This window comes from Theropithecus gelada, chromosome 12 (assembly GCF_003255815.1).
Source record: "Theropithecus gelada isolate Dixy chromosome 12, Tgel_1.0, whole genome shotgun sequence".
Taxonomy (NCBI): Eukaryota; Metazoa; Chordata; class Mammalia; order Primates; family Cercopithecidae; genus Theropithecus; species Theropithecus gelada.
The window spans coordinates 73946371-73972889 of NC_037680.1; the positions used below are offsets into that span (position 1 = coordinate 73946371).

General features: G+C 44.0%; 1 protein-coding gene across 5 annotated transcripts in view; it reads left to right on the forward strand.

Moving 5' to 3' along the window:
- Window positions 1-13480: 13480 nt before the first annotated feature.
- The window catches only part of MOB4 (MOB family member 4, phocein), a 38749-nt gene continuing 25710 nt past the window's right edge, over window positions 13481-26519 (forward strand). The window contains exons 1-2 of one of the 5 annotated variants that reach the window (XM_025404229.1): window positions 13481-13594; window positions 21547-21609. In XM_025404229.1, coding sequence (XP_025260014.1) covers window positions 21583-21609 — 27 coding nt within the window. In that variant the 5' untranslated portion in view covers window positions 13481-13594; window positions 21547-21582. Of the gene's footprint in view, window positions 13595-13748; window positions 14287-21546; window positions 21610-26519 lie in introns of those variants that run through there. The other 4 variants (XM_025404227.1, XM_025404231.1, XM_025404230.1 and 1 more) reach the window with 4 other exon arrangements.

Consider the following 26519-nt stretch of genomic DNA (forward strand, 5'->3'; position numbering starts at 1 on the left):
TTTTTTTTTTTTTTTTAGAACGTTTAAGAGTTGGTCAGTATTTTGGAAAATCAACTTCTGTACATTAAAGTTAGGACACTGCCTTATTTTTTAATGGTGGTGGGTTATATTTATGATTTTCTATTTGACACTAGTTTGTCAGGGCTGGAAAACAGCCACATGCTCACCTAGTCAGTATGACCTCAATGCAGTTGAGGTGGGAAACGGGAAGACTTCAGTGTAGTTTCTAACCTGATATTGGCATCTAATACCAGGAATATGACGTCCTGTCAAGTTACCGTAAGACAACGTGAAAACGGCATCACATAGTCCTTGAGGGATGATTGTCCTTGGTGGCCAGCAGCAATGACAAAGCAGTGAGCTCACCAGGGTCAGCCCACTCAGCTGTGGTACATTTTTCCGGTGGCTCAGCCGTAATCCATAGTTTCACCCCAATTAACTTCCCAGCTACATTGCGTCTTTTAAGCTTTGTTTTGTAAGCATTGAAAAGAATGGTGCTGAGAAGCTCTCCATGATTACCTGAGCCTCAGTGACCACCATCTTCACCTGAAGCTGCTCAGCATCCAGTGACCAAGTATCTAAGGCCACTTAGCAATAGTGGAGGTGCTCTGGCATCCTCCTAGTGTTTTTTTATGTCGTCGTCGTCGTCTTATATTTTTTTGAGATGGAGTCTTGCTTTGTCACCCAGGCTGGAGTGCAGTGGTGCGATCTCCACTCACTGCAAGCTCCGCTTCCTGGGTTCACACCATTCTCCTGCCTCAGCCTCCCGTGTAGCTGGGACTACAGGCGCCCGCCACCACACCCGGCTCATTTTTTTAAAATATATTTTTAGTAGAGATGGGGTTTCACCGTGTTAGCCAGGATAGTCTCGATCTCCTGACCTCGTGATCCGCCCGTCTCGGCCTCCCAAAGTGCTGGGATTACAAGCGTGAGCCACCGCGCCCGGCCTTTATGTCTTATTTTAGGAGATGGAGTCTCTGTTGCCCAGGCTGGAGTGCAGTGGCATCATCTCACTGCAATTTCCGCCTCCCAGGTTCAAGCAATTCTCGTGCCTCAGCTTCCCAAGTCGCCGGGCTACAGGCGCCTGCCACCACGCCCTGCTAATTTTTTGTATTTTTAGTAGAGACAGGTTTCACCGTGTTAGGATGGTCTCCATCTCTTGACTCATGATCCACCCGCCTCGGCCTTCCAAAGTGCTGGGATTACAGGCATAAGCCACCGCGCCTGGCTCATTTCATTTTTAAAAACTTAACACTACTACATAATTTGGTAAAAAAAAAAAAAAAAAAAAAAAAAACCACAAAACCCAAGACAAGTAATTGCAGCTACTTGAACAGTTGAGGCGGGAGAATGGCTTGAACCTGGGAGGCAGAGGTTGTGGTGAGCAAAGATTGTACCACTGCACTCCAACCTGGGTGACATGGTGAGACTCTGTTTTGAAAAAAGAGTATATATACATACACACACACACACACACATATATGTGGTATTTATACATATATGTGTGTGTATATATATATGATAGCTAACATTGGCCGAGTGCCTTCTCTCCAGGGTGAGTACTGTGTGATTGAATAGCTAACAGGAGCATTTTCTAGGTGCTGGCTACTGTTGAAGGTGCTTTTCATGTATTAATTGGTTTAATCTTTCAACAACCTTATGAGATAGGTACTGTTCTCATCTTGCAGATGAGAAAGCTAAGGCATAGAAGGGGTTAATAACCAAGGTTGCTCAGTGGTAAGTGGCAAAGCCAGGATTCAGACACAGTCCACCTCCAGACTCTTTAAAACTTGATCCTTTATAGCCTTTGCTACTTTGTTAATTCTAAGCATTTAATACACATTATTCCAATTAATTCTGGTGATACCCACTGTGGTATGGGGAATGGGTAGTACCAAATGATGTATGGCACTTAAGTGCCTAGTATGCTATGTGTTGAATTTAACGAAACTTGAGTCACAGCAGAGGATAAATAGCTTGATGTAGCTGTAGCGGCTAGGGAGAAGACTTCAGATTCAAACCCAATAATGCTACACTAGAATGGTTGGGTGCGGTGGCTTGTGCTCGTAATTCCAGCACTTTGGGAGGCCGAGGTGGGCAGATCTCTTGAGGAGATCGAGACAGCCTGGGCAATATGGCAAAACCCCGTCTGTACAAAAAATACAAAAAGCTACTCGAGGGGCTGAGGTGGGGAGGTTAAGGCTGTGGTGAGCCGAGATTGTGCCACCACACTGCAATCTGGGTGACAGAATGAGACCCTGTCTTTAAAAAAAAAAAAGAATCATACACTAGAATTGATTACCAACCCTTAAGCTTAACAGCTACCAGCTGTCTTAGTAATCAAACTTATTTTCGAGGTTTAATTCTCCATAAATTAGTCTGATAATGTCTTTTAAAAGTTGTGTCCCGTATTGATTTTGAGAGGAATTAAAATTTAAAGTTTTAAATGGCATGGAATAATGATCTCAACTTTTGATCATCTTCCCATCTGTAAAGTAGTAGGTACTTCCACTATATGTATATTTACGTTTATGCACCTGTTACTGCCTTTGGTATACTAAAGCTTACTTTTTGTCAAACTTAGATACTGCAATTATGCCTAAAAGCTATTTCTTTTTTTTTTTTTTTTTTTTTGAGACGGAGTCTTGCTCTGTCGCCCAGGCTGGAGTGCCGTGGCCGGATCTCAGCTCACTGCAAGCTCCGCCTCCCAGGTTCACGCCATTCTCCCGCCTCAGCCTCCCAAGTAGCTGGGACTACAGGCGCAAAGCTATTTCTTATATTGTCTAAGTGGATTATCAATTTCATACTCTGCTCACGCACAGCTAGATAATATGCTTTGCGCATCATAACCTTGGGAGCACAGATTTTTCTGTATTACCAATGAGAAACCTTGACTCGAGATGAAGAAATCGTTCCAAGGCCATGGGGCTAATATATTGTAGAGTAAGGAATCTGTTCAAAGGCTATGACTTTCCCATTATTCTCCAATGCTATTTTCCTAAGACCCAAACAAATTAGTTTTGATATATGAGGTAATAGTTCACAAAGCTTGGTTCATCCTTGCAATTGCCATGTAAACTTAAAATTTCAGGGCCTTATCCAAACCCACTAAATCAGAAGGATAAGATAATTTTTGAACCACAGAAGCAGTCCTACTGTGATGCCTGCCTAGCAGAATTGCTAAAGAAATAATTTTTTTTCTTTTTTTTTTTGAGACAGAGCCTTAGTCTGTCTATCCGGCTGAAGTGCAGTTGTGTGATTATAGCTCACTGCAGCCTCCAACTCCTGGGCTCAAGCAATCCTCCCACTTCAGCCTCCAGAGTAGCTGGAAGTACAGGCCTGTGTCAATGGTGGGAATTTTTTTTTTTTTTTTTTGACAAGGTCTTCCTCTAGTGCTCAAGCTGGAGCACAGTGGTGCTATCACTGTAGCCTTGACCTCCCAGGTTCAATTGATCCTCCCACCTCAGCCTCCCGAGTAACTGGGACTACACATGCATGTCACCATGCCCGGCTAATTTTTTTTTTTTTTTTTTTTTTGAGACAGAGTCTCACTCTGTCGCCTGTGCTGGAGTGCAGTGGTGTGATCTCGGCTCACTGCAACATCTGCCTCCCAAGTTCAAGTGATTCTACTGCCTCAGCCTCCTGAGTAGCTGGGATTATAGACACCTGCCACTGCGCCCAGCTGATTTTTGTATTTTTAGTAGAGATGGGTTTTCACCATGTTGGCCAGACTGGTCTTGAACTCCTGACCTCAGGTGATCTACCTTCCTTGGCCTCCCAAAGTGCTGGGATTACTGGTGTGAGCAACTGCACCCGGCCAATTTTTGTATTTTTTGTAGAGACCAGGTTTCACTATATTGCCCAGACTGGTCTCAAACTCCTGGGGTCAAGTGATCCTCCCACCTTGGCCTTCCAAAGTGCTGGAATCACAGGTGCATAATTTATTTTTTAGTGAATGGTGTATGTATCTGACTTTATTTTTTTAGAGATGGGGTCTCACTGTGCTCTCCAGGCTGGTCTTGCTCTCCTGAGCTCAAGCAATCTTCCTGCCTCAGCCTCCAGAGACTACTTTATTTTTTTTAATCAATGAGTAGCTTGTTGTCACAAGTTTACTTACTGGATTATCCATTCTTCTCCCTGCACACCACCCCCCACCTCCCTTCTCTCTATGCCCAGAAATCAGAGATGTTGCCTTTATCACACACAAAATTTCTATACATGCCTACTCCTGGGTTTAATAATTTGTTCCATTGACCTCCCTATTCCATCACATTGCTTTCAATGTAAATAGTTTTATATTTAAGTTTGACATCTGATAAGGCAAGTCCTCCCTGTACCTACTCACCTGGCTGAAAGTATGTTCTTTGTTCCTATATGAGCTGCCAGCTTGTTCTTCAGTGTGATACCAAGTCATGCTTCCTCCAGCAAGTTAATTACTGTTTTCACTGCACCCACACAAAAATGGAGTTTTGAACTTCTGACTGATTTGTGTGAAGAGTATTTAAATATATTTTTTCTTTTTTTCTTTTCTTTTTTTTTTCTTTTCTAGAAGGAGTTTCGCTCTTGTTGCCCAGGCTGGAGTGCAATGGCACAATCTCGACTCACTGCAACCTCCGCCTCCCAGATTCAAGCGATTCTCCTGCTTCAGCCTCCTGAGTAGCTGGGATTACAGGCATGTGCCACCACACTCGGCTAATTTTTTTGTGTTTTTAGTAGAGATGGGGTGTCACCATGTTGGTCAGGCTGGTCTTGAACCCTGACCTCAAGTGATCCACCTCCCTCGGCCTCCCAAAGTGCTGGGATTATAGGCATGAGCCACCGCACCCAGCTTATTTTCCTTTACTCTCAAGCAACCTCTATCAGAGAGCCCAATCAAACCTAGCTCTTGTCCTGGTTGCTTACATACTAGTTCTGTTACATTTGACAAATTACCTAACCTCTCTTAGCTTATGAATGAACTGCAAAACAAGGGCATTAGATTTGCCTCTTAACGTTCTGAGTCAAGCCTATTTGTTTTGGTTAAACTTTTATTTATTTAAAAATAAATAATATGTTCACGTAAAAATTTAAAATTATGTATCCTGAAAAGAATGCTCTCTATCCTTGTCCCCCAGCCACCCAGTTCCATCCTTGGAAGTAACTAGTATAACTTTTTATATTCTTCCTTTCAGGTGTTTTATGTATATATACATATATGTAAATATGTATGTATAGATGTACATATCTTATGTATATGAAATATATATTCATTTTTTCTTTTTTAAAAAATAACATTCCATACATACCATTTGACACCTTGCTTTTTTACATTAACAATTGGTCTCTGGGATTAATCTATATATAAAGATATTTTAAAACTGTATAATGTTCAATTATATGGATAAGCCATAATTTCAGGATGCCCCCCAGCCATGATAGATATTTAAGTTATTCTAGTCTTTTTCTATTAGAAACACTTCTGCAATGAATAAATGTATGTGTAACTAAATACATTTGAATTTGTACTAAATACATTTGTACATTTGAACAAGCATATCTGTAAGACAAATTCCTAGGTACAGAACTGCTATGTCAAAGGGTCTGTGAATTTTAATCATACATGTGCACATATACAGTCATGTACAGACATATACAGTCCTTCACTGAAGTCCCATCAGTTTTATTTATTTATTTATTTTTGTTAGAGTTTCACTCTTATTGCCCAGGCTGGAGTGCAGTGGCACGATCTTGGCTCACTGCAACCTCCACCTCCTGGGTTCAAGCGATTCTCTTATCTCGGCCTCCAGAGTAGCTGGGATTACAGGTGCCCGCCACCACACCTGGCTAATTTTGTATTTTTAGTAGAGATGAGATTTCACCATGTTGACCAGGCTGGTCTCAAACTCCTGATCTCAGGTGATCCACCCACCTTGAGAGTGCTGGGATTACAGGCATGAGCCACCGCGCCCAGCCAAGTCCATCAATTAACAGTCCTACTAACGGCCAGGCGTGGTGGCTCACGCCTGTAATCCCAGCACTTTGGGAGGCCGAGGTGGGCGGATCACGAGGTCAGGAAATCGAGACCAACCTGGCTAACACAGTGAAACCCCGTCTCTACTAAAAAAAAAAAAAAAAATACAAAAAATAAACCAGGTGTGGTGGAAGGTGCCTGTGGTCCCAGCTACTTTGGAGGCTGAGGCAGGAGAATGGCGTGAATCCAGGAGGTGGAGCTTGCAGTGACCAGAGATTGCGCCACTGCACTCCAGCCTGGGCAATACAGTGGGACTCCGTCTCAAAAAAATAGTCCTACTAACAATGTGTTTTTTTTTCTTCTTTCTATAATGCAGGATGTTATAAAGTTCTTATTTCGCCAATCTGATAATTTTACTCTTTATCATGATGAATGAGGATGAGCATTGTATGTGTTTAAGACTTTTTTTTTTTGAGACACGGTCTTGTCTGTTGCCCAGGCTAGAGTGCAGTGGCACCATTACGGCTCACTACAGACTTGACGTCCTGGGCTCAGGTGATCCTCTCACCTCAGCCCACCAAGCAGCCGGGACTACAGATGCATGCTACCACGCCCATGTAATTTTTATAAAGAGAGGGTTTTGCCATGTTGCTCAGGCTGGTCTTGAACTTCTGAACTCAAGCGATCTGCCCACCTCAGCCTCTCAAAGTGCTGAGATTACAGACACGAGCCACCTTGCTTACCCTTGTTAACTGGTTATTCCTATTCACTTAATATCTTCTGCCTATTTTTTGACTGAGTGCTTGATCTTTTATGACTTTTATTTATTAAAGAAATTAGTTCTTTGTGGTTTTTCTTCCTTCTAGTTTGTCATTTGGGTTTTGATTTTGTTTATGCCTTGTGCTTGTAGAAAGTCAGTTTGGTGTATTTGAATTATTAAATGTTTTTCTTTATGGCTTCTGGGTATGATATTAAACTCTGAAAAGTCTTCTCCAAAACTTGAAGTTTCTTCCACAGTTTCTTTAGGTATTTTTATAGTTTGGGTTTTTCTTAAAAAAAAAAAAAAAAAAAGATTTTGATTTTGGCTCCATCTGTAGATTTTCCTGTTAAAAGATGTAAGAAATGGTTAAAATTCCCCTATCCTCTTATAGATTAAGCCTAATTCTTTAAGACACTTAAAATTTCGCTTGCAAAATGCCCTTTCAGAGGCCGGGTGCAGTGGCTCGCGCCTGTAATCCCAGCACTTTGGGAGGCCGAGGTGGGTGGATCACGACGTCAGGAGATCGAGACCATCCTGGCTAACATGGTGAAACACCGTCTCTACTAAAAATACAAAAAGTTAGCTGGGTGTGGTGGCAGGTGCCTGTAGTCCCAGCTACTTGGGAGGCTGAGGCAGGAGAATGGCGTGAATCTGGAAGGCGCAGCTTACAGTGAGCCAAGATTGAGCCACTGCACTCCAGCCTGGGCAACAGAGCGAGACTCTGTATCAAAAAAAAACCAAAAAAACAAAAAAACAAAAAACAAAAGAATGCCCTTTCAGTCTCATTTAGCCTGAAGACATGACTTGGAAAAACATCAATGGTTATTTACTTACCTGGCTTGAATGTCAGTTCAAAAGGCTAGTTTATTATAGTATTTTTATTTATTTTTATTTTTATTTATTTATTTTTTGTAATTATACTTTAAGTTCTAGGGTATTATAGTATTTTTAAGTCACTCATTTTCTGAATATGTGCTAGGCACTGTTCTAAGCACTGGATATACAGGGATGAATAAGATGGGGGAAGCACACAGTAACAACTAAATAAATAGCATGATTTTAGATACACATTAGTGTTATCAAGAAAATAAAGACAGGCTAGGCACAGTGGCTCACACCTGTAATCCCAGCACTTTGGGAGGCTGAAGTGAGGATCACTTGAGCCTAGGAGGTCGAGGCTGTAGTGAGTGGTGATCATGCCACTACACTCCAGCCTGGGCAAGAGCACAAGACACTGTCTCAAGGGGGAAGAAAAAGGATAAAGCCCAGTGTCTCACACCTGTAATACCAGCATTTTGAGAGGCCAAGGCAGGAGGATCCTTTGAGGCCAGGCGTTTGAGACCAGCCTGGGCAACAAAGTGAGACAGTCTCTTAAAAAAAAAAAAAAAAAAAGGCCAGGTGTGGTGGCTCATGCCTGTAATCCCAACACTTGGGAGGCTAAGGCAGACGGATCACGAGGTCAGGAAATCGAGACCATCCTGGCCAACGTGGTGAAACCCCGTCTCTACTAAAATACAAAAAATTAGTCTGGCGTAGTGGTGCATGCCTGTATTCCCAGCTACTCGGGAGGCTGAGGCAGGGGAATCGCTTGAACCCGGGAGGCGGAGGTTGCAGTGAGCCGAGATCATGCCACTGCACTTCAGCCTGGTGATAGAGTGAGACTCCGTCTCAAGAAAACAAAACAAAACAAAACAAAAACAGAGAGAGAATAATGTTCAAATAATATGTTGAAGATGTATGAAACATAGGCACTGACTTGTTCAACTGTGAATATACGTTCCCATGCTTCCCTGCTGCTTCAACTTTGCTTGGCTTGTAATGAAATCTCCTGTAGCTCTGCACATAAATGCTATCCATACTTTAAGACACATTCCAACTACATACATCATTCACAGTGTGCGAATTTTGCTTTTAGACTGGCTTCCTTTAAGCCAAAATGGCTGCTGCGGGCCCATATTGGGCAATATCCATTGGCAGAAAAAAGAGAGCATCTCTTTTGGTATCTTCTGAAGAGCAAGTAAATCTTTCTCCAAAGTGCTTCATCACAACGTTTCACATTTCTTTGCTTTGCTTTATTTTACTTTATAATTTTTTTGAGACAGGATCTCACTCTGCCACACAGGCTGGAGTGCAGTGGTGCAATCATGGCTCACTGCAGCCTTGAACTCCCAGGGTGAAGCAATCCTCCCATCTCAGCCTCCTGAGTAGCTGGGACTACAGGTGTGTGCCACCATGCCCAGCTAATTTTTGTATTTTTTTGTAGAGATGGGTGTGTGTGTGTGGGGGGGTGGATCATACTATGTTGCCCAGGCCAGTCTTGAACTCCTGGGCTCAAGCAATCTTCTCATCTCAGCCTCCCAAAGTGCTGGAATTATAGGTGTGAACCACAGAGTCTGGCCCTTTCACACTTAGACCAACAGGAATTTATCCCTCAGCTAGACATGAGTTTACCTTTCCCTGGTCATAGGGTGAGAGATGAACACTGAGCAAGATCAGAGTCTGTTTGCAAAGGGCATGTGAAAGGGGCTGCTTCAATACTTAAGGCGTTCAGCCTTATACTGTAGTAATCTACAAAAGATGCTTCCCCATTAATTTCAAGGCTCTTTGAGGAAAGCTTGTCTTATATCTCTTCGTGTTTTTCAGCACTTAGCCCAGTGCCTTGCATATAATATGCATCAACTCTTTTTTTTTTTTTTGAGATGGAGTCTCACTCTGTTACCCAGACTGGAGTGCAGTGGCTCAATCTCAGCTCACTGCAATCTCTGCTTCCCAGGTTCAAGCGATTCTCCTGCCTCAGTCTCCCCAGTAGCTGGGACTACAGGTGCGCACCACTGTGCCCAGCTAATTTTTGTATTTTTTTTAGTAGAGACGGGGATTTCACTATGTTGGCCAGGCTGAACTTGAACCCCTGACCATGTGATCTGCCCACCTCGGCCTCCCAAAGTGCTGGGATTACAGGCTTGAGCCACTGCACGTGGCCTGCATTAACTCTTTTTTTTTTTTTTTTTTTTTTTTGAGACGGAGTCTGGGTCTGTCACCCTGGCTGGAGTGCTGTGGCCGATCTCAGCTCACTGCAAGCTCCACCTCCCGGGTTCACGCCATTCTCCTGCCTCAGCCTCCCGAGTAGCTGGGACTACAGGCGCCCGCCACCTCGCCCGGCTAGTTTTTTGTATTTTTTAGTAGAGACGGGGTTTCACCGTGTTAGCCAGGATGGACCTGCATTAACTCTTTTACTTGGATTTAAAAATTCCCCAAAGTGAATTTCATATTGGATAATTTTTTTTAATGTGTCAATGATTTGAAGCTCATGGATAATTTGAAATTGCTGGCCGGGCGCAGTGGCTCAAGCCTGTAATCCCAGCACTTTGGGAGGCCGAGACGGGTGGATCACAAGGTCAGGAAATCGAGACCATCCTGGCTAACACGGTGAAACCCCGTCTCTACTAAAAAATACAAAAAACTAGCCGGGCGAGGTGGCGGGCGCCTGTAATCCCAGCTACTGGGACGCTGAGGCAGGAGAATGGCGTAAACCCGGGAGGCGGAGCTTGCAGTGAGCTGAGATCCGGCCACTGCACTCCAGCCTGGGCGACAGAGCGAGACTCCATCTCAAAAAAAAAAAAAAAAAAAAAAAAGAAATTGCTTATGATACTTTCGCTTTATAAAATATTTTCTTCTAAAACTTCAAGAGTTCCATATTTAATTTTATGCTTGCTTTCATACTTTATGGGGCAGAGGGAAAGAACTGCTATGCACAATCTTCATTACACATGAAGAAACATTTATTTGATAGCTTGTTCAATGTCTTACAGTTAACAGGCAAGAGAATCTATGAAGGGGTGGCCTGCCCCTCCACACCTGTGGAGGGCGTTTCTCGTTAGGTGGAACGAGAGACTTGAGAAAAGAAATGAGACACAGAGACAAAGTATAGAGAAAGAAAAGGTGGGCCCAGGGGACCGGCGCTCAGCATACAGAGGACCCACGCCGGCACTGGTCTCTGAGTTCCCTTAGTATTTATTGATAATCATCTTTACCATCTTAAAGAAAAGGAAGTGGCAAGACAATAGGGTCATTGCAGGGAGAAAGTCAGCAGTAAGACATATGAATACAGATCTCTGTAACGTGAATAAGTTTAAGGAAAAATGCTGTGCCTTGACATGCATATGCAAACATCTCCATAAACCTTTTTAGTACATAAAGAGCAGCATTGCCCTAGCAAGGCCCACCCTTCACCCTAAGGCAGTTTTCTCCTTTCTCAGTAAACAGAACATACAATCAGGTTTTACACTGAGATGTTCCATTGCCCAGGGACGGGCCGGAGACAGATGTTTTCTCTATCTCAACTGCCAACAACCGCCAAGAGGCCTTCTTTCCTCTTGCACTAGTCCTCCTCAGCACAGACCCTTCAAGGGTGTCAGGCTGGTGGACGATTAGGTCTTTCTCTTCTCACGAGGCCATATTTCAGACTATCACATGGGGAGAAACCTTGGACAATACCTAGCTTTCCTAGGCAGAGGTCCCTGCGACCTTTGGCAGTATGCACGTCCCTGGGTACTTGAGATTAAGAGAATGGTGATGACTTTTAACCAGCAAGCTGCCTGCAGGCACTTGTTTAACAAAGCACACCCTGCACAGCCCAAAAACTCCTTAAACCTTGAGTCACCATAGCACATGTCTCTTGCAAGGACAAGGTTGGGGGTAGGGTCACAGATTAACAGCATCTCAAATACAGAAAATGGAGTCTCTTATGTCTACTTCTTTCTATATAGACACAGTAACAGTCTGATCTCTTTCTTTTCCCCACAAATCTAGATTTTCTGAATCTCAGTCCAGAGCTATTCCCATTGGTGCATATAGGCTTTAAACAGATGGCTCCTCCTTTACTTGAAATATTCAAGTATTTCATGTAACTGTTATTGCTAATCATGCTTTTTGTTTTTCTATTCTCTCTCTTCCTACCCCGGACAAATTAACCCTAGTTATAAAATTGGTCTTGTTTGGAGGTACATAATCTACAGGCTGAAAGAAGAATGAAAATGTGAAGGTTATCAGCTAGAAACATTCCATCCCTAAAGAACAAGGTCCTTCCTGTGAACAAGGCCAGGGTTGACATCAGAATGCAACTTTATTGGACTTTTCAAAAACAATGAATGTGCATTTTGTTCCCGAATTTAACATCTACTCATTCACGTTTTTTTGTTTGTTTCAGATGGGTTGAAACATTTTAATAAATCTGGAATTAAGAGAAGGTGAAGATGATCCCATTCAAGTATAGGTGACTATTTACAACTCAGGGAAATACCACACAATCTGGGAAATGTAAACTTCATCCTTGCAGTAAGTGAGGTGAGTCATCCATAGACCAAGAGGCCTCCCTGAGACTCTGCTATCTCACAGATCCAACCCATCTTTCTAAGGGAGGTAACATTTAGGTGTCACTTGTCCTAGGCTCTCACTGTATCTAATACAAGTTGAGCATCCATAATCTGAAAAGTCCAGAATCTGAAATGTTCTCAGATCTGAAACTTTGAACATCCACATGATGCCACAGGTGGAAAATTCCATACCTGACCTTCTGTAACAGGTCGCAGTCAAAACTTTGTTTCATGCACAAAATTATTTGAAGTTTTACAGGCGCCCGCCACCACGCCTGGCTAATTTTTGTATTTTTAGTAGTGATGGGATTTTACCATGTTGACCAGGCTGGTCTCAAACTCCTGACCTCGAGTGATCTGCCCCCTTTGGCCTCCCAAAGTGCTGGGATTACAGGTGTGAGCCACCGTTCCTGGCCTATTTAAAGTATTGTATAAAAGTAACTTCAGGCTATGTGTGTAAAGTGTATAGGAAACAAATGCATTTCACGTTTAAACTTAGGTTCCATCCCCAAGAAATCTCATTATGTATATGCAAATATTCTAAAATCCAAAATAATCAGAAATCTGAAAGTGTTTTGGTCCCAAGCATTTAAGATAAGGGGTACTTATCTCTGTTGCTGGAGTCAAAGCAATTTGTAGTGAAGGACGGAACCTTATCATAGTTGCACCTTAGCGCCTACTATATAGTGGGGCTTAATGAGTATCTGTTGAACGAATAAATCTTTTCATACGTAGACGCTGGTGCTGGGAGGGCAAAATTAAGTCCCTATTCTTGAAAAGTTACCAGTCAATACATCTTCCAGATAACCAACTTCCTGTTGTTAAACCCTTCAAAGCCTAGTTCTAAGTCACTGACAATTACTCAGCTAGAGACCCACTCAACTTAACCTCTCCTCTACTCTCAAATTCCGTTTCTTCCCTGAGCATTCTCAATACACCTTGTATCTAAGGACATTTGATGTTTTCTTCTTTTGGAAATCATGCTACTGTATGCGTTTTTTACTTTTTGAACTGTCTTTCCATCTGATATCCCAAGGCCTCCCTCACCCCAGATAAAAGATTCAAGGATTCTAAGCAGGAAAAAAAGTTTGGGAAAATGCTGTGGTTTCTTAAGAGAGAACACTTGAAATGTGCAACAAAGTAAATGTGGAATCCTGTAAGACGTAAAGTATATCAAGGACTACTAATTTCCTCCTCCTGCCTCTGACTTGAAAAACACGAGCTAAATCTGTCTACCTAACTCACAAAACCAGATGCCCACTCTTCAGGTCACATAATTGACATCTGCGTCTTTCATCGACGTAAACAAACTTGTCATTGAAAAAGTCCTTGGCTTTTAAGTCGCCGGATGGCGGAAATAACACTGACACTCAAATCCCTAGTCTGATTTCAGATTGGGTCGATTTCACGCAGGTTCTTTGGAATTTCCCCAGACTGCTGGCCTGTTTTCTACCCTGATCCCTTAGGTGGCTTCTGGGACAGAATTAGGGTTCTCTACGTATTTGCTTGCACGTGGGTTTACTGAAATGGCCGCCACTGTACGAAGTCCGTTCTTCCCGTGTAACTAACAAGAGCCCATACCAACTTGCAACGCAGCCGTGCACACTGCCGCAGCAGTTGCCGCGATCACGACCTTTCAAAACCGCTCCGCAGACCTCGCAAAGAGGCTCGTGGCTCCCGCCTTCCGGTGCCTCAGTACCAGCCAGTCGCCGCCCAACGCCGTCCGGCTGTTCCCCGTTTGCACTCTCCCTCCGCCTACCCTGCTTCTTCTACCCCCCGGCTCCCAGTTCTCCCGTCCTGCTCCGCGCAGGCTGCGGCTGTTCCGTCAGCGGCGGCTCCTCCTCCCAGACGCAGAGCGCGGCTCTGCCCCGCCTCCCGCGCAGGCTGCAGTCCCTACATCCGGGTACCGACTCCAGCCGCCTAGACGCTGGCACTATGGTCATGGCGGAGGGGACGGCAGTGCTGAGGCGGAACAGGCCGGGCACCAAGGCGCAGGTACCACGTCCGCACCTTTCCTGTCGGGCAAGTAGGTGCCGAGCAGTGCCGCGCCCGGAAGCTGGCCGCTACTGCGGGGAGGTTGGGCCTAGGCGGCAGGCGGGCGGGCTGGGGCACTGGTGCCCGGCCTGCTCTTCCGGAGCTGCAGCCCCTCAATTTGGTTGAGGCGGTGGCGGCCGCCGTGAGGCCTGCGGAGCTCCGACCCAGGGGTAGGCGTGAGGGGCGGGTGGGGGCTGCGGGTGGTACCTGCCTGCCGAAGCCCTGGGCTGCGAGCCTGTGGGCAGCAACAGCTTCTTTTCGCTTTGCCCCGGAGCCCCAGCTGACTAGCATTGGAGGGGCGCGACCAGCCCGGTGGAGACCCCCGGGGTTTCCTGAAGGTTGGAGCCGCTGAGGTTGGAGAGGGTGTAAACACAGCCTATCTCGACCCGGCGTCCAGTTCCTACCTGGCCTGGGACGTACCTGCCCGTCTCCTGCCATCCCGCTTGTCTAGCCGGATCCGGGTGCCAATATTCTCGTTGTTTCCCTTTAACCACCTCTCCCTGCCGCTTTCCCTGGAGCTGTTCTCTGGTCCAGCAAGTTCTCATCACCAAGTTGTGACTTGTTAGATGTCATTCCTTGCTAATATGCGTGAAGCGTAGTCAGAGAATGAACTGATTATAATTTTGTCAGCATTTTTGTAGGGCATTATGTGTGGTAAATTGGTGTTTGATTAGGCCTCGGTTCTTAGGGTTTGGAAAAGATGGGATGCCTCACATTAAAAAAAAAAAAAAAATCAAATTGGCATCCAGACTTGAGCTGATTAATACTCTGCTAGCCGAAATGGCTTGCTATAGACTAGATGCTCTGAAATCGAAAGAGATGTGTTTATAAAATGTTAAAAAGTGATGCAAATGAAAATTGAAACAAAACAACCATGGAGCTATGATTGTATGTCTGAGAATAGATTCTAATTTGTTATACAGAACTATGGGAAGAACACCTTTCGAAGGGGGCATACAGGTATTGATTACCTTCCCAGATTCATGTTACGGATAAGGACACTGAAGCCCAAGAGAATTAACTGGATTTGCCCAAGGATACATCATCTGAGTGTTAATTCACTGGTGACCTTTTCTCTTTAACAAACTGCTTCTAGTGCTGAATTTTAGAGAAAATTTTAAAGTCTTATTTTGGAGTCACATTAAGCTGTCAATTTACTCTTACTACAGTTTTGTTTTTATACTACTGGAAATTTATGCGTTACATATGTTTGCTTTTTTTTTTTTTTTTTTTTTTTTTACCGTTTCCACACTTTACTTCCAAATGCTTTTCTCAGATACCTTTACATCTTATTCTGTGGAAACATTGTTTCTGATTACATTTTTATGTTCAGAAGTAGACTTTTGTGTTCATATTATGAGAGTCATCTTATTTATTCGTAAGTTCTTAATTTTGAAAGGTTAGAGAATAAAATATTTCAACTAATATCGTAACATAGACTTGCTATGTTGCTGTAAGTCACAGAAGAAAGCTTTTTTTTTCTTCTTCACCTTGTCATGGATCAGGGTTGTTAGATAAAATATAACAGAAAAAGGATAAAAAATAAAAAAGACTACTTACGCCATAGTTTGTCCTATCTTGTTAATCACATGAATTTCCTTTAGTGAAATGGGTCTGTTCTAAAATGATATATTTAGAACCATATCTCCTTCCCTAATGGGTCAAAAGAAAAACAATTTAAAAACTATAATAGAGGGCTGGGTGCGGTGGCTCACGCGTATAATCCCAGCACTTTGGGAGGTCGAGGCAGGCGGATCACCTGAGGTCAGGAGTTCAAGACCAGCCTGGCCAACATGATGAAATCCCGTCTCTACTAAAAATACAAAAAATTAGCTGGGCGTGGTGGTGGGCGTCTGTAATCCCAGCCACTTAGTACGCTGAGGCAGGAGAATCGCTTGAACCCGGGAGGCGGAGGTTGCAGGGAGCCCGAATCGCACCATTGCACTCCAGCCTGGGTAACGAGAGCCAAAAACCCGGTCTCAAAGAAACAAACCCTATAGAAGAGTAGGTGGAGTATTTTCCTACATTAAAAAAAAAAAGTTGGTTAGACTGGAATATAGGCACATGGTTGGTTTTCTTTTTTCTTTTCTTTTTGAGACAGAGTTTTGCTCTTGTTGCCCCCAAGCTGAAGTGCAGTGGTGCAGTCTTGGCGCACTGCAACCTCCGCCTCCCGAGTTCAAGCGATTCTTCTGCCTCAGCATCCCAAGTAGCTGGGATTACAGGCGTGTGCCACTACGCCCGGCTAATTTTTTGCAAAAACGGGGTTTCACTATGTTAGCCAAGCTGGTCTCGAACTCCTGACTTCAGGTGATCCACCCACTTGGGCCTCCCAAAGTGTTGGGATTATGGGCGTGAGCCATTGCACCTGGCGGGTTTTTGTTTGTTTGTTTGTTTCTTTGTTTGAGAGGAGTCTCCTTCTGTCGCCCAGGCTGGAGTGCAGTGGCGTGATCTCAGCTCGTTGCAACCCCCGCCTCCCAGGTTCAAGTGATTCTCCTGCCTCAGCCTCCTGAGTAGCTGGGATTACAGGCACCCGCCACCTCGCCCGGCTAATTTTTGTTGTTGTTGTTGTTGTTGTTGTTGAGTCAAGAGTCTCGCTCTGTCCCCCAGGCTGGAGTGCAGTGGCACAATCTGGCTCACTGCAAGCTCCGCCTCCCGGGTGCACGCCATTCTCCTGTCTCAGCCTCCCGAGTAGCTGGGACTACAGGGGCCCTCCACCACGTCCGGCTAATTTTTTTTTGTATTTTTAGTAGAGACGGGGTTTCAGCGTGTTAGCCAGGTTGGTCTCGAACTCCTGACCTCAAGTGATCTGCCCTCCTCAGCCTCCCAAAGTGCTGGGATTAGAGGCACAAGCCACCACGCCAGGCTTCATAGTTGGTTTTCAAAAAATGTTTGTTGATTGGATTAGATGAGAATCTTTATTAAGCTGAATTTTTGGTGTCTCTCATAGGTATCTAAAATATGTCACAGTTATGATAAGGCAAAACATTTCATTCGCAACATCTTTTCTGTATATAGTCATCCTTGGTGTCCTCTGGGGATTGGCTCCAGGATAACTCTACCCCCACCCCATACCAAAATCTGAGGATGCTTAAGTTTCCTATGTAAAATGGCATAGTGTTTGCATATAACCTATGCACATTCTGTTACATAGTTTAAATCAACTCTAGATTATTTAATAATACCTAATACAATGCAAGTGTTCTGTAAATAGTTGTTAACACTGTATTATTTAGGGAATAATGACCAAAAAAAAAAAATAGCCGGTACATGTTTAGTACATACTGAACTATATTAGACCTAACTAGGTACATAGTACATGTCAGCAACAATATAACATTTTGTGGATTTTTTTAATCCCCTGAAACATTTTCAATTCCTGGTTGATTGAATCTGCAGAAGAAACCTGCAGATATGGAGGGCCAACTGTATAACTACATGTGTTTTCTAATATTTTAAAAACAATATTCTGTAAACTTTCTTAGTTTTTTTTGAAAAGGAAAGAATAGAGTATTGGTAGAAATTTAGTGTAGATCGGCCGGGTGCGGTGGCTCACGCCTGTAATCCCAGCACTTTGGGAGGCCGAGGCTTGCGGATCACAAGGTCAGGAGATCGAGACCATCCTGGCTAACACGGTGAAAACTAAAAATACAAAAAAAACTAGCCGGGCGTGGTGGCGGGCGCCTGTAGTCCCAGCTACTCAGGAGGCTGAGGCAGGAGAATGGCTTGATCCTGGGAGGCGGAGGTTGCAGTGAGCCGAGATCGCGCCACTGCACTCCAGCCAGGGGGACAGAGCAAGACTCCATCTCAAAAAAAAAAAAAAGAAAAAAGAAATTTAGTGTAGATCATATAGGAAAAATTTTAAAACTGCTCTTTAGTATTTAGACAATGTCTAAGGAAAGGAATCCTGGAACCATTTCCAGAAGATTGTTTTATTTCCTGGTATCTTCCTTTAATAAAATTAGTTCATTTTCATACAGATAGGCCAGCTATTTAAAAAAAGATGAAATGTTTAAGACACTTAGAAAGGTATCCTCATTATCTACCGTCTGAACAAGGATGTTGCTATTATAGTTGAATCCTTATGGAAGACATTCTCTGTCTTCTACCCTATCATTCCTTTTCTGTATACTTTTACTGTATATGCATTATATCAATAAGTATGCCTTGCACTTAAACCTTTTTCTTTGAGATGGAGTCTTGCTCTGTCTCCCAGGCTGGAGTGCAGTGCTGCACTCTCGGCTCACTGCAAGCTCCACTTCCTGGGTTCGGGCCCACCACCACGCCTGGCTAATTTTTTGTATTTTTTTTTTTTTTTTGAGACGGAGTCTCGCTCTGTCGCCCAGGCTGGAGTGCAGTGGCCAGATCTCAGCTCACTGCAAGCTCCGCCTCCCGGGTTTCCGCCATTCTCCTGCCTCAGCCTCCCGAGTAGCTGGGACTACAGGCGCCGCCACCTCGCCCGGCTAATTTTTTGTGTTTTTAGTAGAGACGGGGTTTCGCCATGTTAGCCAGGATGGTCTCGATCTCCTGACCTTGTGATCCGCCCGTCTCGGCCTCCCAAAGTGCTGGGATTACAGGCTTGAGCCACCGCGCCCGGCAATTTTTTGTATTTTTTCGTAGAGACGAGGTTTCACCATGTTAGCCAGGATGGTCTTGATCTGCTGACCTCATGATCTGCCCACCTCAGCCTCCCAAAGTGCTGAGATTACAGGCGTGAGCCACCACACCTGGCCTAAACTTTTATTCATTTTATATACACTGTGTTTTCTTCCAATTTGATTTTTTTGCTCAAGGTTTTGGAGACTTAATCTTTCTTTATTGCTTTTACAGGTTTATATACAGGTTTATAGATTATTGGTTTACTCTTACCCCCTCCCCACCAAGTTTTACCTCAGAGACATTTGAGCTCCAGCTATGTGTCAGGCATTGTGCTACCTACTGAGGTTGCATAGGTAAAGTTTGCTGAAAAATCAGTCAAATGGAAAGGTTCTTAATCACTTAGGAGAATGTCTGTTAACTGTATTATCTACAGATAGTTCCAGAACCAGGGCAAGATGCTCTATAAAAATATCCCCCTTAGGCCGGGCATGGTGGCTCATGCTTTTAATCCCAGCACTTTGGGAGGCTGAAGCTAGAGGATTGATTGTGATCAGGAGTTTGAGACTAAACTGGCCAACAAAGCGAGACCTCGTCTCTTAAAAAAAAAAGAAGAAATAAAAATATTCCCTTTAATAGAAGGCTGGTTTATTTGGATGTTTACTTCTCTTTTTAAAATTTTTGTGGGTGTGTATATTTATAGGTTACATGAGCTATTTTGATACAAGCATGCAATGTATAATAATCACATCAGGCCGGGCGCGGTGGCTCAAGCCTGTAATCCCAGCACTTTGGGAGGCCAAGACGGGCGGATCACGAGATCAGGAGATCGAGACCATCCTGGCTAACACAGTGAAACCCCGTCTCTACTAAAAAATACAAAAAACTAGCTGGGCAAGGTGGCGGGCGTCTGTAGTCCCAGCTACTTGGGAGGCTGAGGCAGGAGAATGGCTAAACCCGGGAGGCGGAGCTTGCAGTGAGCTGAGATCTGGCCACTGCACTCCAGCCTGGGCGACAGTCTCCAAAAAAAAAAAAAAAATCACATCGGGGGCGGGGGGGGGAGTAAATGGAGTATCCATCACCATAAGCATTTGTCCTTTATGTTGCAAAAAATTAGGTTCTTTTAGCTTTTTTTAAATGTGCAATTAAATTGTTTTTTACTATAGTCACCCTGTTGTGCTAGCAAGTACTAGGGCTTATTCATCCTTTCTATTTTTTTGTACCCATGGGTGATTACCTTTTTTTTTTTTTTGAGATGGAGTCTCACTCTGTCACCCAGGCTGGAGTGCAGTGGTGTGATCTTGATTGACCACAACTTCCGCCTCCCTGGTTCAAGCAGTTCTCCTGCCTCAGCCTCCTGAGTAGTTGGGATTACAGGCGCACACCCCCATGCCCGGCTATTTTTTGTATTTTTAGTAGAGATGGGGTTTCATCATGTTGGCCAGGCTGGTCTCGAACTCCTGACCTCAAGTGATCCTTCCGCCTCAGCCTCCCAAAGTGCTAGAATTAGTGGTGTAAGCCACCATGCCCGGCCTCATGATTACTTTTTAATGGTGCCCATATTTTGATTTAGAAATTTAAAACTCTATTTGGAGTGAGAAGAATAATTTATAATTTCTTAAAATAATACTTATGCATCGGGCATGGTGGCTCAGGCCTGTAATCCCAGCACTTTGGGAGGCCGAGGTGGGCGGATCGCAAGGTCAAGAGATCAAGACCATCCTGGCCAACATAGTGAAACCCTGTCTCTACAAAAAATACAAAAATTAGCTGGACGTGGTGGTGCGCACCTGTAGTCCCAGCTACTTGGGAGGCTGAGGCAGGAGAATCGCTTGAACCCGGGAGGCAGAGGTTGCAGTGAGCTGAGATTGCACGACTGCACTCCAGCCTGGTGACAGAGCGAGACTCCCATCTCATCATCATAATAATAATACTTACGGAGCAATAAATTAGTTACTAATGCTAGCTGTTCTCTTTTGGTAAAAATCTGATTTACTTTTTGGTGTCTGGAGATTTCTTTTTTCATTGTAACTTTCTGAGAGATATTTAACCATCATAAACAAAAAAGTGATAGACTTACCTCCCCAATTAAGTAATACATTAAAGGTTTATGGGAGCTATATTTGAGGAATTTGTGATTGGAAAAAACATAATTTGTAGTTCATTTAAATAAAATCTTGATATTCATTTAAAAACCAAACAGCCAGGCACAGTGGGTCAGGACTATAATCCTAAGAATAGGGCGGCTAGGCCGGGCGCGGTGGCTCAAGCCTGTAATCCCAGCACTTTGGGAGGCCGAGACGGGCGGATCACAAGGTCAGGAGATCAAGACCATCCTGGCTAACACGGTGGAACCCCGTCTCTACTAAAAATACAAGAAAATTAGCCGGGCGAGGTGGCGGGCGCCTGTAGTCCCAGCTACTCGGGAGGCTGAGGCAGGAGAATGGCGTGAACCCGGGGGGGCGGAGCTTGCAGTGAGCCGAGATCGCGCCACTGCACTCCAGCCTGGGCGACAGAGCAAGACTCCGTCTCAAAAAAAAAAAAAAAAAGAATAGGGCGGCTAAGGTGAGAGATTGAGGTGGGATGATTGCTTACACCCAGGAGTTTGAGGCTGTAGTGAGCTATGATTGTGCCACTGCACACCAGCATGGGCTACAGAGTGAGACACTGTCCCTGAAAAAGAAAAATTGAATAAAATTTATTTCCTTATTTCACTGGTAATTACATTGCAAAAGGTTTTTCTTCCCCTCCAGTGTGACCTTTGGATCTTTATTAAGAATTGATGTTAATCATAATAGTATTTTGTATGTGCTTTAACTGTGAATTTATTTTTGTAGGATTTCTATAATTGGCCTGATGAATCCTTTGATGAAATGGACAGTACACTAGCTGTTCAACAGGTAATAAAAATAGTTTCTTTTCACCCTGTGTCTTTTGGAGTACAATGTGTAAGTGCCCATTGGGTGGCCTTTGTTGGTCAGTGTGCAGCAGTCTGCTTCCCAATAAAGCGTGCTCTTTCACAAAATAAAACAAAAAAAAATAGTTCCTTTTACAACTCCAATAACCTAAGCATTTTACCTCTTTGATATAGTTAAGTATTCTTACATCTTTTAGCATAGACAAGATTCCACTGAATTAATGGAATGCCTATTTAAAAGTTTAGTCAACCCTCATTTTGTTTTAAGATGGCTTATTAAACTGGGCACTGTGGCTGCCAGCACTTTGGGAGGCCGAGGTGGGAGGCCAATCACTTGAGGCCAGGAGTTCAAGACCAGCGTGACATAGCAAGACCCTCTTTCTACAAAAAGATAAATTAGCCAGGCATGGTGGTGCACACCTTTAGTGCCAGTAGCTAGGGAGTCTGAGGTGGAGGGATTACTTGATCCTACTTCAAGGGTCTAATGAGCTATGATTGTGCCACTGTACTTCAATCTGGGTGACAGAGTAAGATCTTGTCTCTTAAAAAAAATAAAAATAGCCCAGGTGCGGTGACTCACAGCTGTAATCCCAGCACTTTGGGAGGCCGAGGCGGGCGGATCACCAGGTCAGGAGATCGAGACCATCCTGGCTAACATGGTGAAACCCCATCTTTACTAAAAACACAAAAAATTAGACAGGCATGGTAGCACGCGCCTGTAGTCCCAGCTACTTGGGAGGCTGAGGCAGGAGAATGGCTTGAAACCAAGAGGTGGAGGCTGCAGTGAGCCGAGATTGTGCCACTGCACCCCAGCCTGGCCAACAGCGGGACTCTGTCTCGAAAAACAAAATACAATTTCATTAAGGGGCAAATAAAAAAATATACATTGGAGCATACTAGTGTATTGGATTAGGCATCGGTTAAATTTTTTTTGTTTTGAATTTTTAGTAGAGACAGGGTTTTGCCATGTTGCCCACCTTGAACTCCTGGGCTCAAGCAGTCCACCCCCCATGACCTCATGGCCTCCGAAAGTGCTGGGATTGCAAGTGTGAATCACTGCACTTGTCTTTTTTTTTTTTTTTTTTTTTTTTTTTTGAGATGGGGTCTCACTCTGTTGCCTAGACTGGAGTGCAGTGGCTCGAGCATGGCACACTGTAGCCTCAACTTCCTGGACTCAGCTGATTCTTCTGCCTCAGCCTTTCAAGTAGCTGGGACTATAGGTGCGTACTGCCACTTCTGGCTAACTTTTTTGTAGAGAAGGGGTTTCACCATGTTGCCCTGGCTGATGATAACATTTTTTTTTTTTTTTTTTTTTTTTGAGACGGAGTCTCGCGCTGTCGCCCAGGCTGGAGTGCAGTGGCCGGATCTCAGCTCACTGCAAGCTCCGCCTCCCGGGTTCACGCCATTCTCCGGCCTCAGCCTCCCGAGTAGCTGGGACTACAGGCGCTGCCACCTCGCCCGGCTATTTTTTGTATTTCTTAGTAGAGACGGGGTTTCACCGTGTTAGCCAGGATGGTCTCGATCTCCTGACCTCGTGATCCGCCCATCTCGGCCTCCCAAAGTGCTGGGATTACAGGCTTGAGCCACCACGCCCGGCCCTGATGATAACATTTTTAAAGGGAAAATATACCATAAATCGAGGCTGTTTGGCTTCATTTTGATAGCCAGATAATAAAAGTAGATAGCTGGCTGGGTGTCGTGGCTCATGCCTGTAATCCCAGCACTTTGGGAGGCCGAGGTGGGCAGATCACAAGGTCAGGAGATCGAGACCATTCTGGCTAGTATGGTGAAACCCCGTCTCTACTGAAAATACAAAAAAATTAGCTGGGCATGTGTAGTCCCAGCTACTCAGGAGGCTGAGGCAGGAGAATGGTGTGAACCCAGGCAGCGGAGCTTGCAGTGAGCCGAGATCACGCCACTGCACTCCAGCCTGGGGGGGCAGAGCAAGACTCTTTGTCTCAAAAAAAAAAAAAAAAAAAAAAACAAGTAGATAGCTATTTGGATTTATTATGTTATTTGAAGATCTTAGAAAATAAAAGAGGCCGGGCGCGGTGGCTCAAGCCTGTAATCCCAGCACTTTGGGAGGCCGAGATGGGCGGATCACGAGGTCAGGAGATCGAGACCATCCTGGCTAACACGGTGAAACCCCATCTCTATTAAGAAATACAAAAAACTAGCCGGGCGAGGTGTCGGGCGCCTGTAGTCCCAGCTACTCGGGAGGCTGAGGCCGGAGAATGGCGTGAACCCGGGAGGTGGAGCTTGCAGTGAGCTGAGATCCAGCCACTGCACTCCAGCCTGGGCGACAGAGCGAGACTCCGTCTCAAAAAAAAAAAAAAAAAAAAAGAAAATAAAAGAGAAATATAGTTGAATTATTGGAGCATTAAAAACCACCCATCTAGGCGTGGTGGCTGACACCTGTAATCTCAGTACTTTGGGAGGCCGAGGAGGGAGGATCAGTTTGAGGCCGGGAGTTTGAAACCAGCCTGGACAATATAGTGAGACCCTGTCTCTGCACAAAAGAAAAACGTTAGGCTAGGTGGTGTGAACCTGTAGTCCTAGCTACTTAGGAGGCTGAGGTGGGAGGATAGCTTGAGCCCAGGAGTTAGGGTTAACGGTGAGCTGTGATTGTGCCACTGCACTCCAGGCTGGTGACAGAGTGAGGCCCTATCTCAAAAAAAAAAAAAGAAAAAGTGCTGTTCAATCAGCAAATATTTATTGGGTTCTCACTATATACCTAGCAATGAGTTAGGCCTTGTGGAAGATAAAGGAATATAAACCTAGATCTAGCTCTATGCCTAGAAATTGGTTAAATTTTGAAGAAAAATGTACAGATGGTTATTTCTTTAAAAATAGGGGGAAGTGTCCTGTTACTTTGTTGAATTTGTTCATTTATTTTTGCAGGTTTTTGGATGTGAAATCTTTAGGGTTTTCTACATATGAGACTATGTCATCTGCAAACAGATAATTTTACTTCTCCAATCTAGATCTATTTTCTTTCTTTTTCTTGCCTAATTGCTCTGGCTAGACCTTTCAGTACTACTTTGAATAAAAGTGGTGAAAGAGGGCATCTTTGTCTTCTTCCTGATCTTAGAGGAGAGCTTTTAGGTTTTCACTGTTGAGTATGATGTTCACCATGGATTTTTCATGTATGGTCTTTATTATATTGAAGTTGTTTCCTTTATTTGTAGTTCATTCAGTGCTTTTTAGATCATAAAATGGTGTTAAATTTTGTCAAATGGTTTTGCTGCACCTATTGAGATGATCATGTGTTTCTTTTTCTTACTTTTTTTTTTTTGTGAGACAGTCTCACTCTGTCACCAGGCTGCAGTGCAGTGGTGTGATCTCAGCTCACTGCAACCTCTGCCTCCCAGGTTCAAGCAGTTCTCCTGCGTCAGCCTCCTGAGTAGCTGGGTCTACAGGCACGCGCCACTACGCCCAGCCAATTTTTGTGTTTTTAGTAGAGATGGAGTTTCACCATGTTGGCCAGGATGGTCTTGATCTCTTGACCTCATGATCCGCCAACCTCAGCCTCCCAAAGTGCTGGAATTACAGGTGTGAGCCACCACGCCTGGCCAAAACATCATGTGTTTCCTTTTCATTCATTCTGGTTTTTTTTTTTTTTTTTTTAAGTTTGGGTTTTGCTCTTTTTGCCCAGGCTGGAGTGCAATGGCATGACCTCCACTCACTGCAACCTCCACCTCCTGGGTTCAAGTGACTCTCCTGCTTCAGCCTCCTAGCTGGGATTACAGGCGTGTGCCACCACACCTGGCTAATTTTGTATTTTTAGTAGAGATGGGGTTTCACTGTGTTGGCCAGGCTGGTCTCGAACTCCTGACCTTGTGATCTACCCACCTCGGCTTCTCAGAGTGTTGGGATTACAGGCCTGAGCCACCATGCTCGGCCCATTCATTCCGTTAATGTGATATATTGATTGATTTTTTTTTTTTTTTTGATGTTAAACCATTTTTGTATTTCTTGTGTTCCAGGAATAAATTCCACTTGGTCATGGTGTATAAAAACCTTTTAATATGCCACTGAATTTGATTTGCTGGTATTTTATTGAGAATTTTGCTTTGGTGTTCATGAGGGATATCAGTTTGTAGTTTTAATAGTGTCTTTGTTTGGCTTTGGTGTTAGGACAATGATGGCATCATAGAATGAGTTAGAAAGTATTCCCCCCTTTTCAATTTTTTGGAAGATTTTGAGAAGGTGGTGCTAGTTTTTCTTTTTTCTTTCTCTCTCTCTCTCTTTCTTTCTTTCTTTCTTTCTTTTTTTTTTTTTTTTTTTTTTTGTGAGACAGAGTCTCACTCTGTTGCCCAGGCCAGGCTGGAGTGCAGTGGCGTGACCTCAACTCACTACAGCCTCTGCCACCTGGATTCAAGCGATTCTCCTACCTCAGCCTCCTGAGTAGGTGGGATTACAGGCACCCGCCACTGCGCCTGGTTAATTTTTGTAGTTTTAGTTGGAGATGGGATTTCGCCATCTTGGCCAGGCCAGTCTTGAACTCCAGACCTCGTGATCTACCCACCTTGGCTTCCCAAAGTGCTGGGATTACAGGTGTGAGCCATCGCGCCTGGCATTAGTTTTTCTTTAAATGTTTGGTATTTTCTTTAAATGTTTACTAGTGAAGCTGTTAGGCCTAGGGTTTTTCTTTGCTCAACATTGGGAATATAATTAATGCCACTTAAAAATGGTTTAAATGCTTTTCCTTTCTTTATTGAATGGTCTCAGCAGCCTTGTTGAAATCGTTTGGCTGTGTATGTGACACGTTATTTCTGGGTTCTTTATTTATTTTTGTCTGTATGAGTCTCCTTATGCCAGTATCACACAGTGTTTGATTACTGTAGCTTTGTAGTAAGTTTTGAACTCAAGAAGTGTGAATCCTCCAACTTC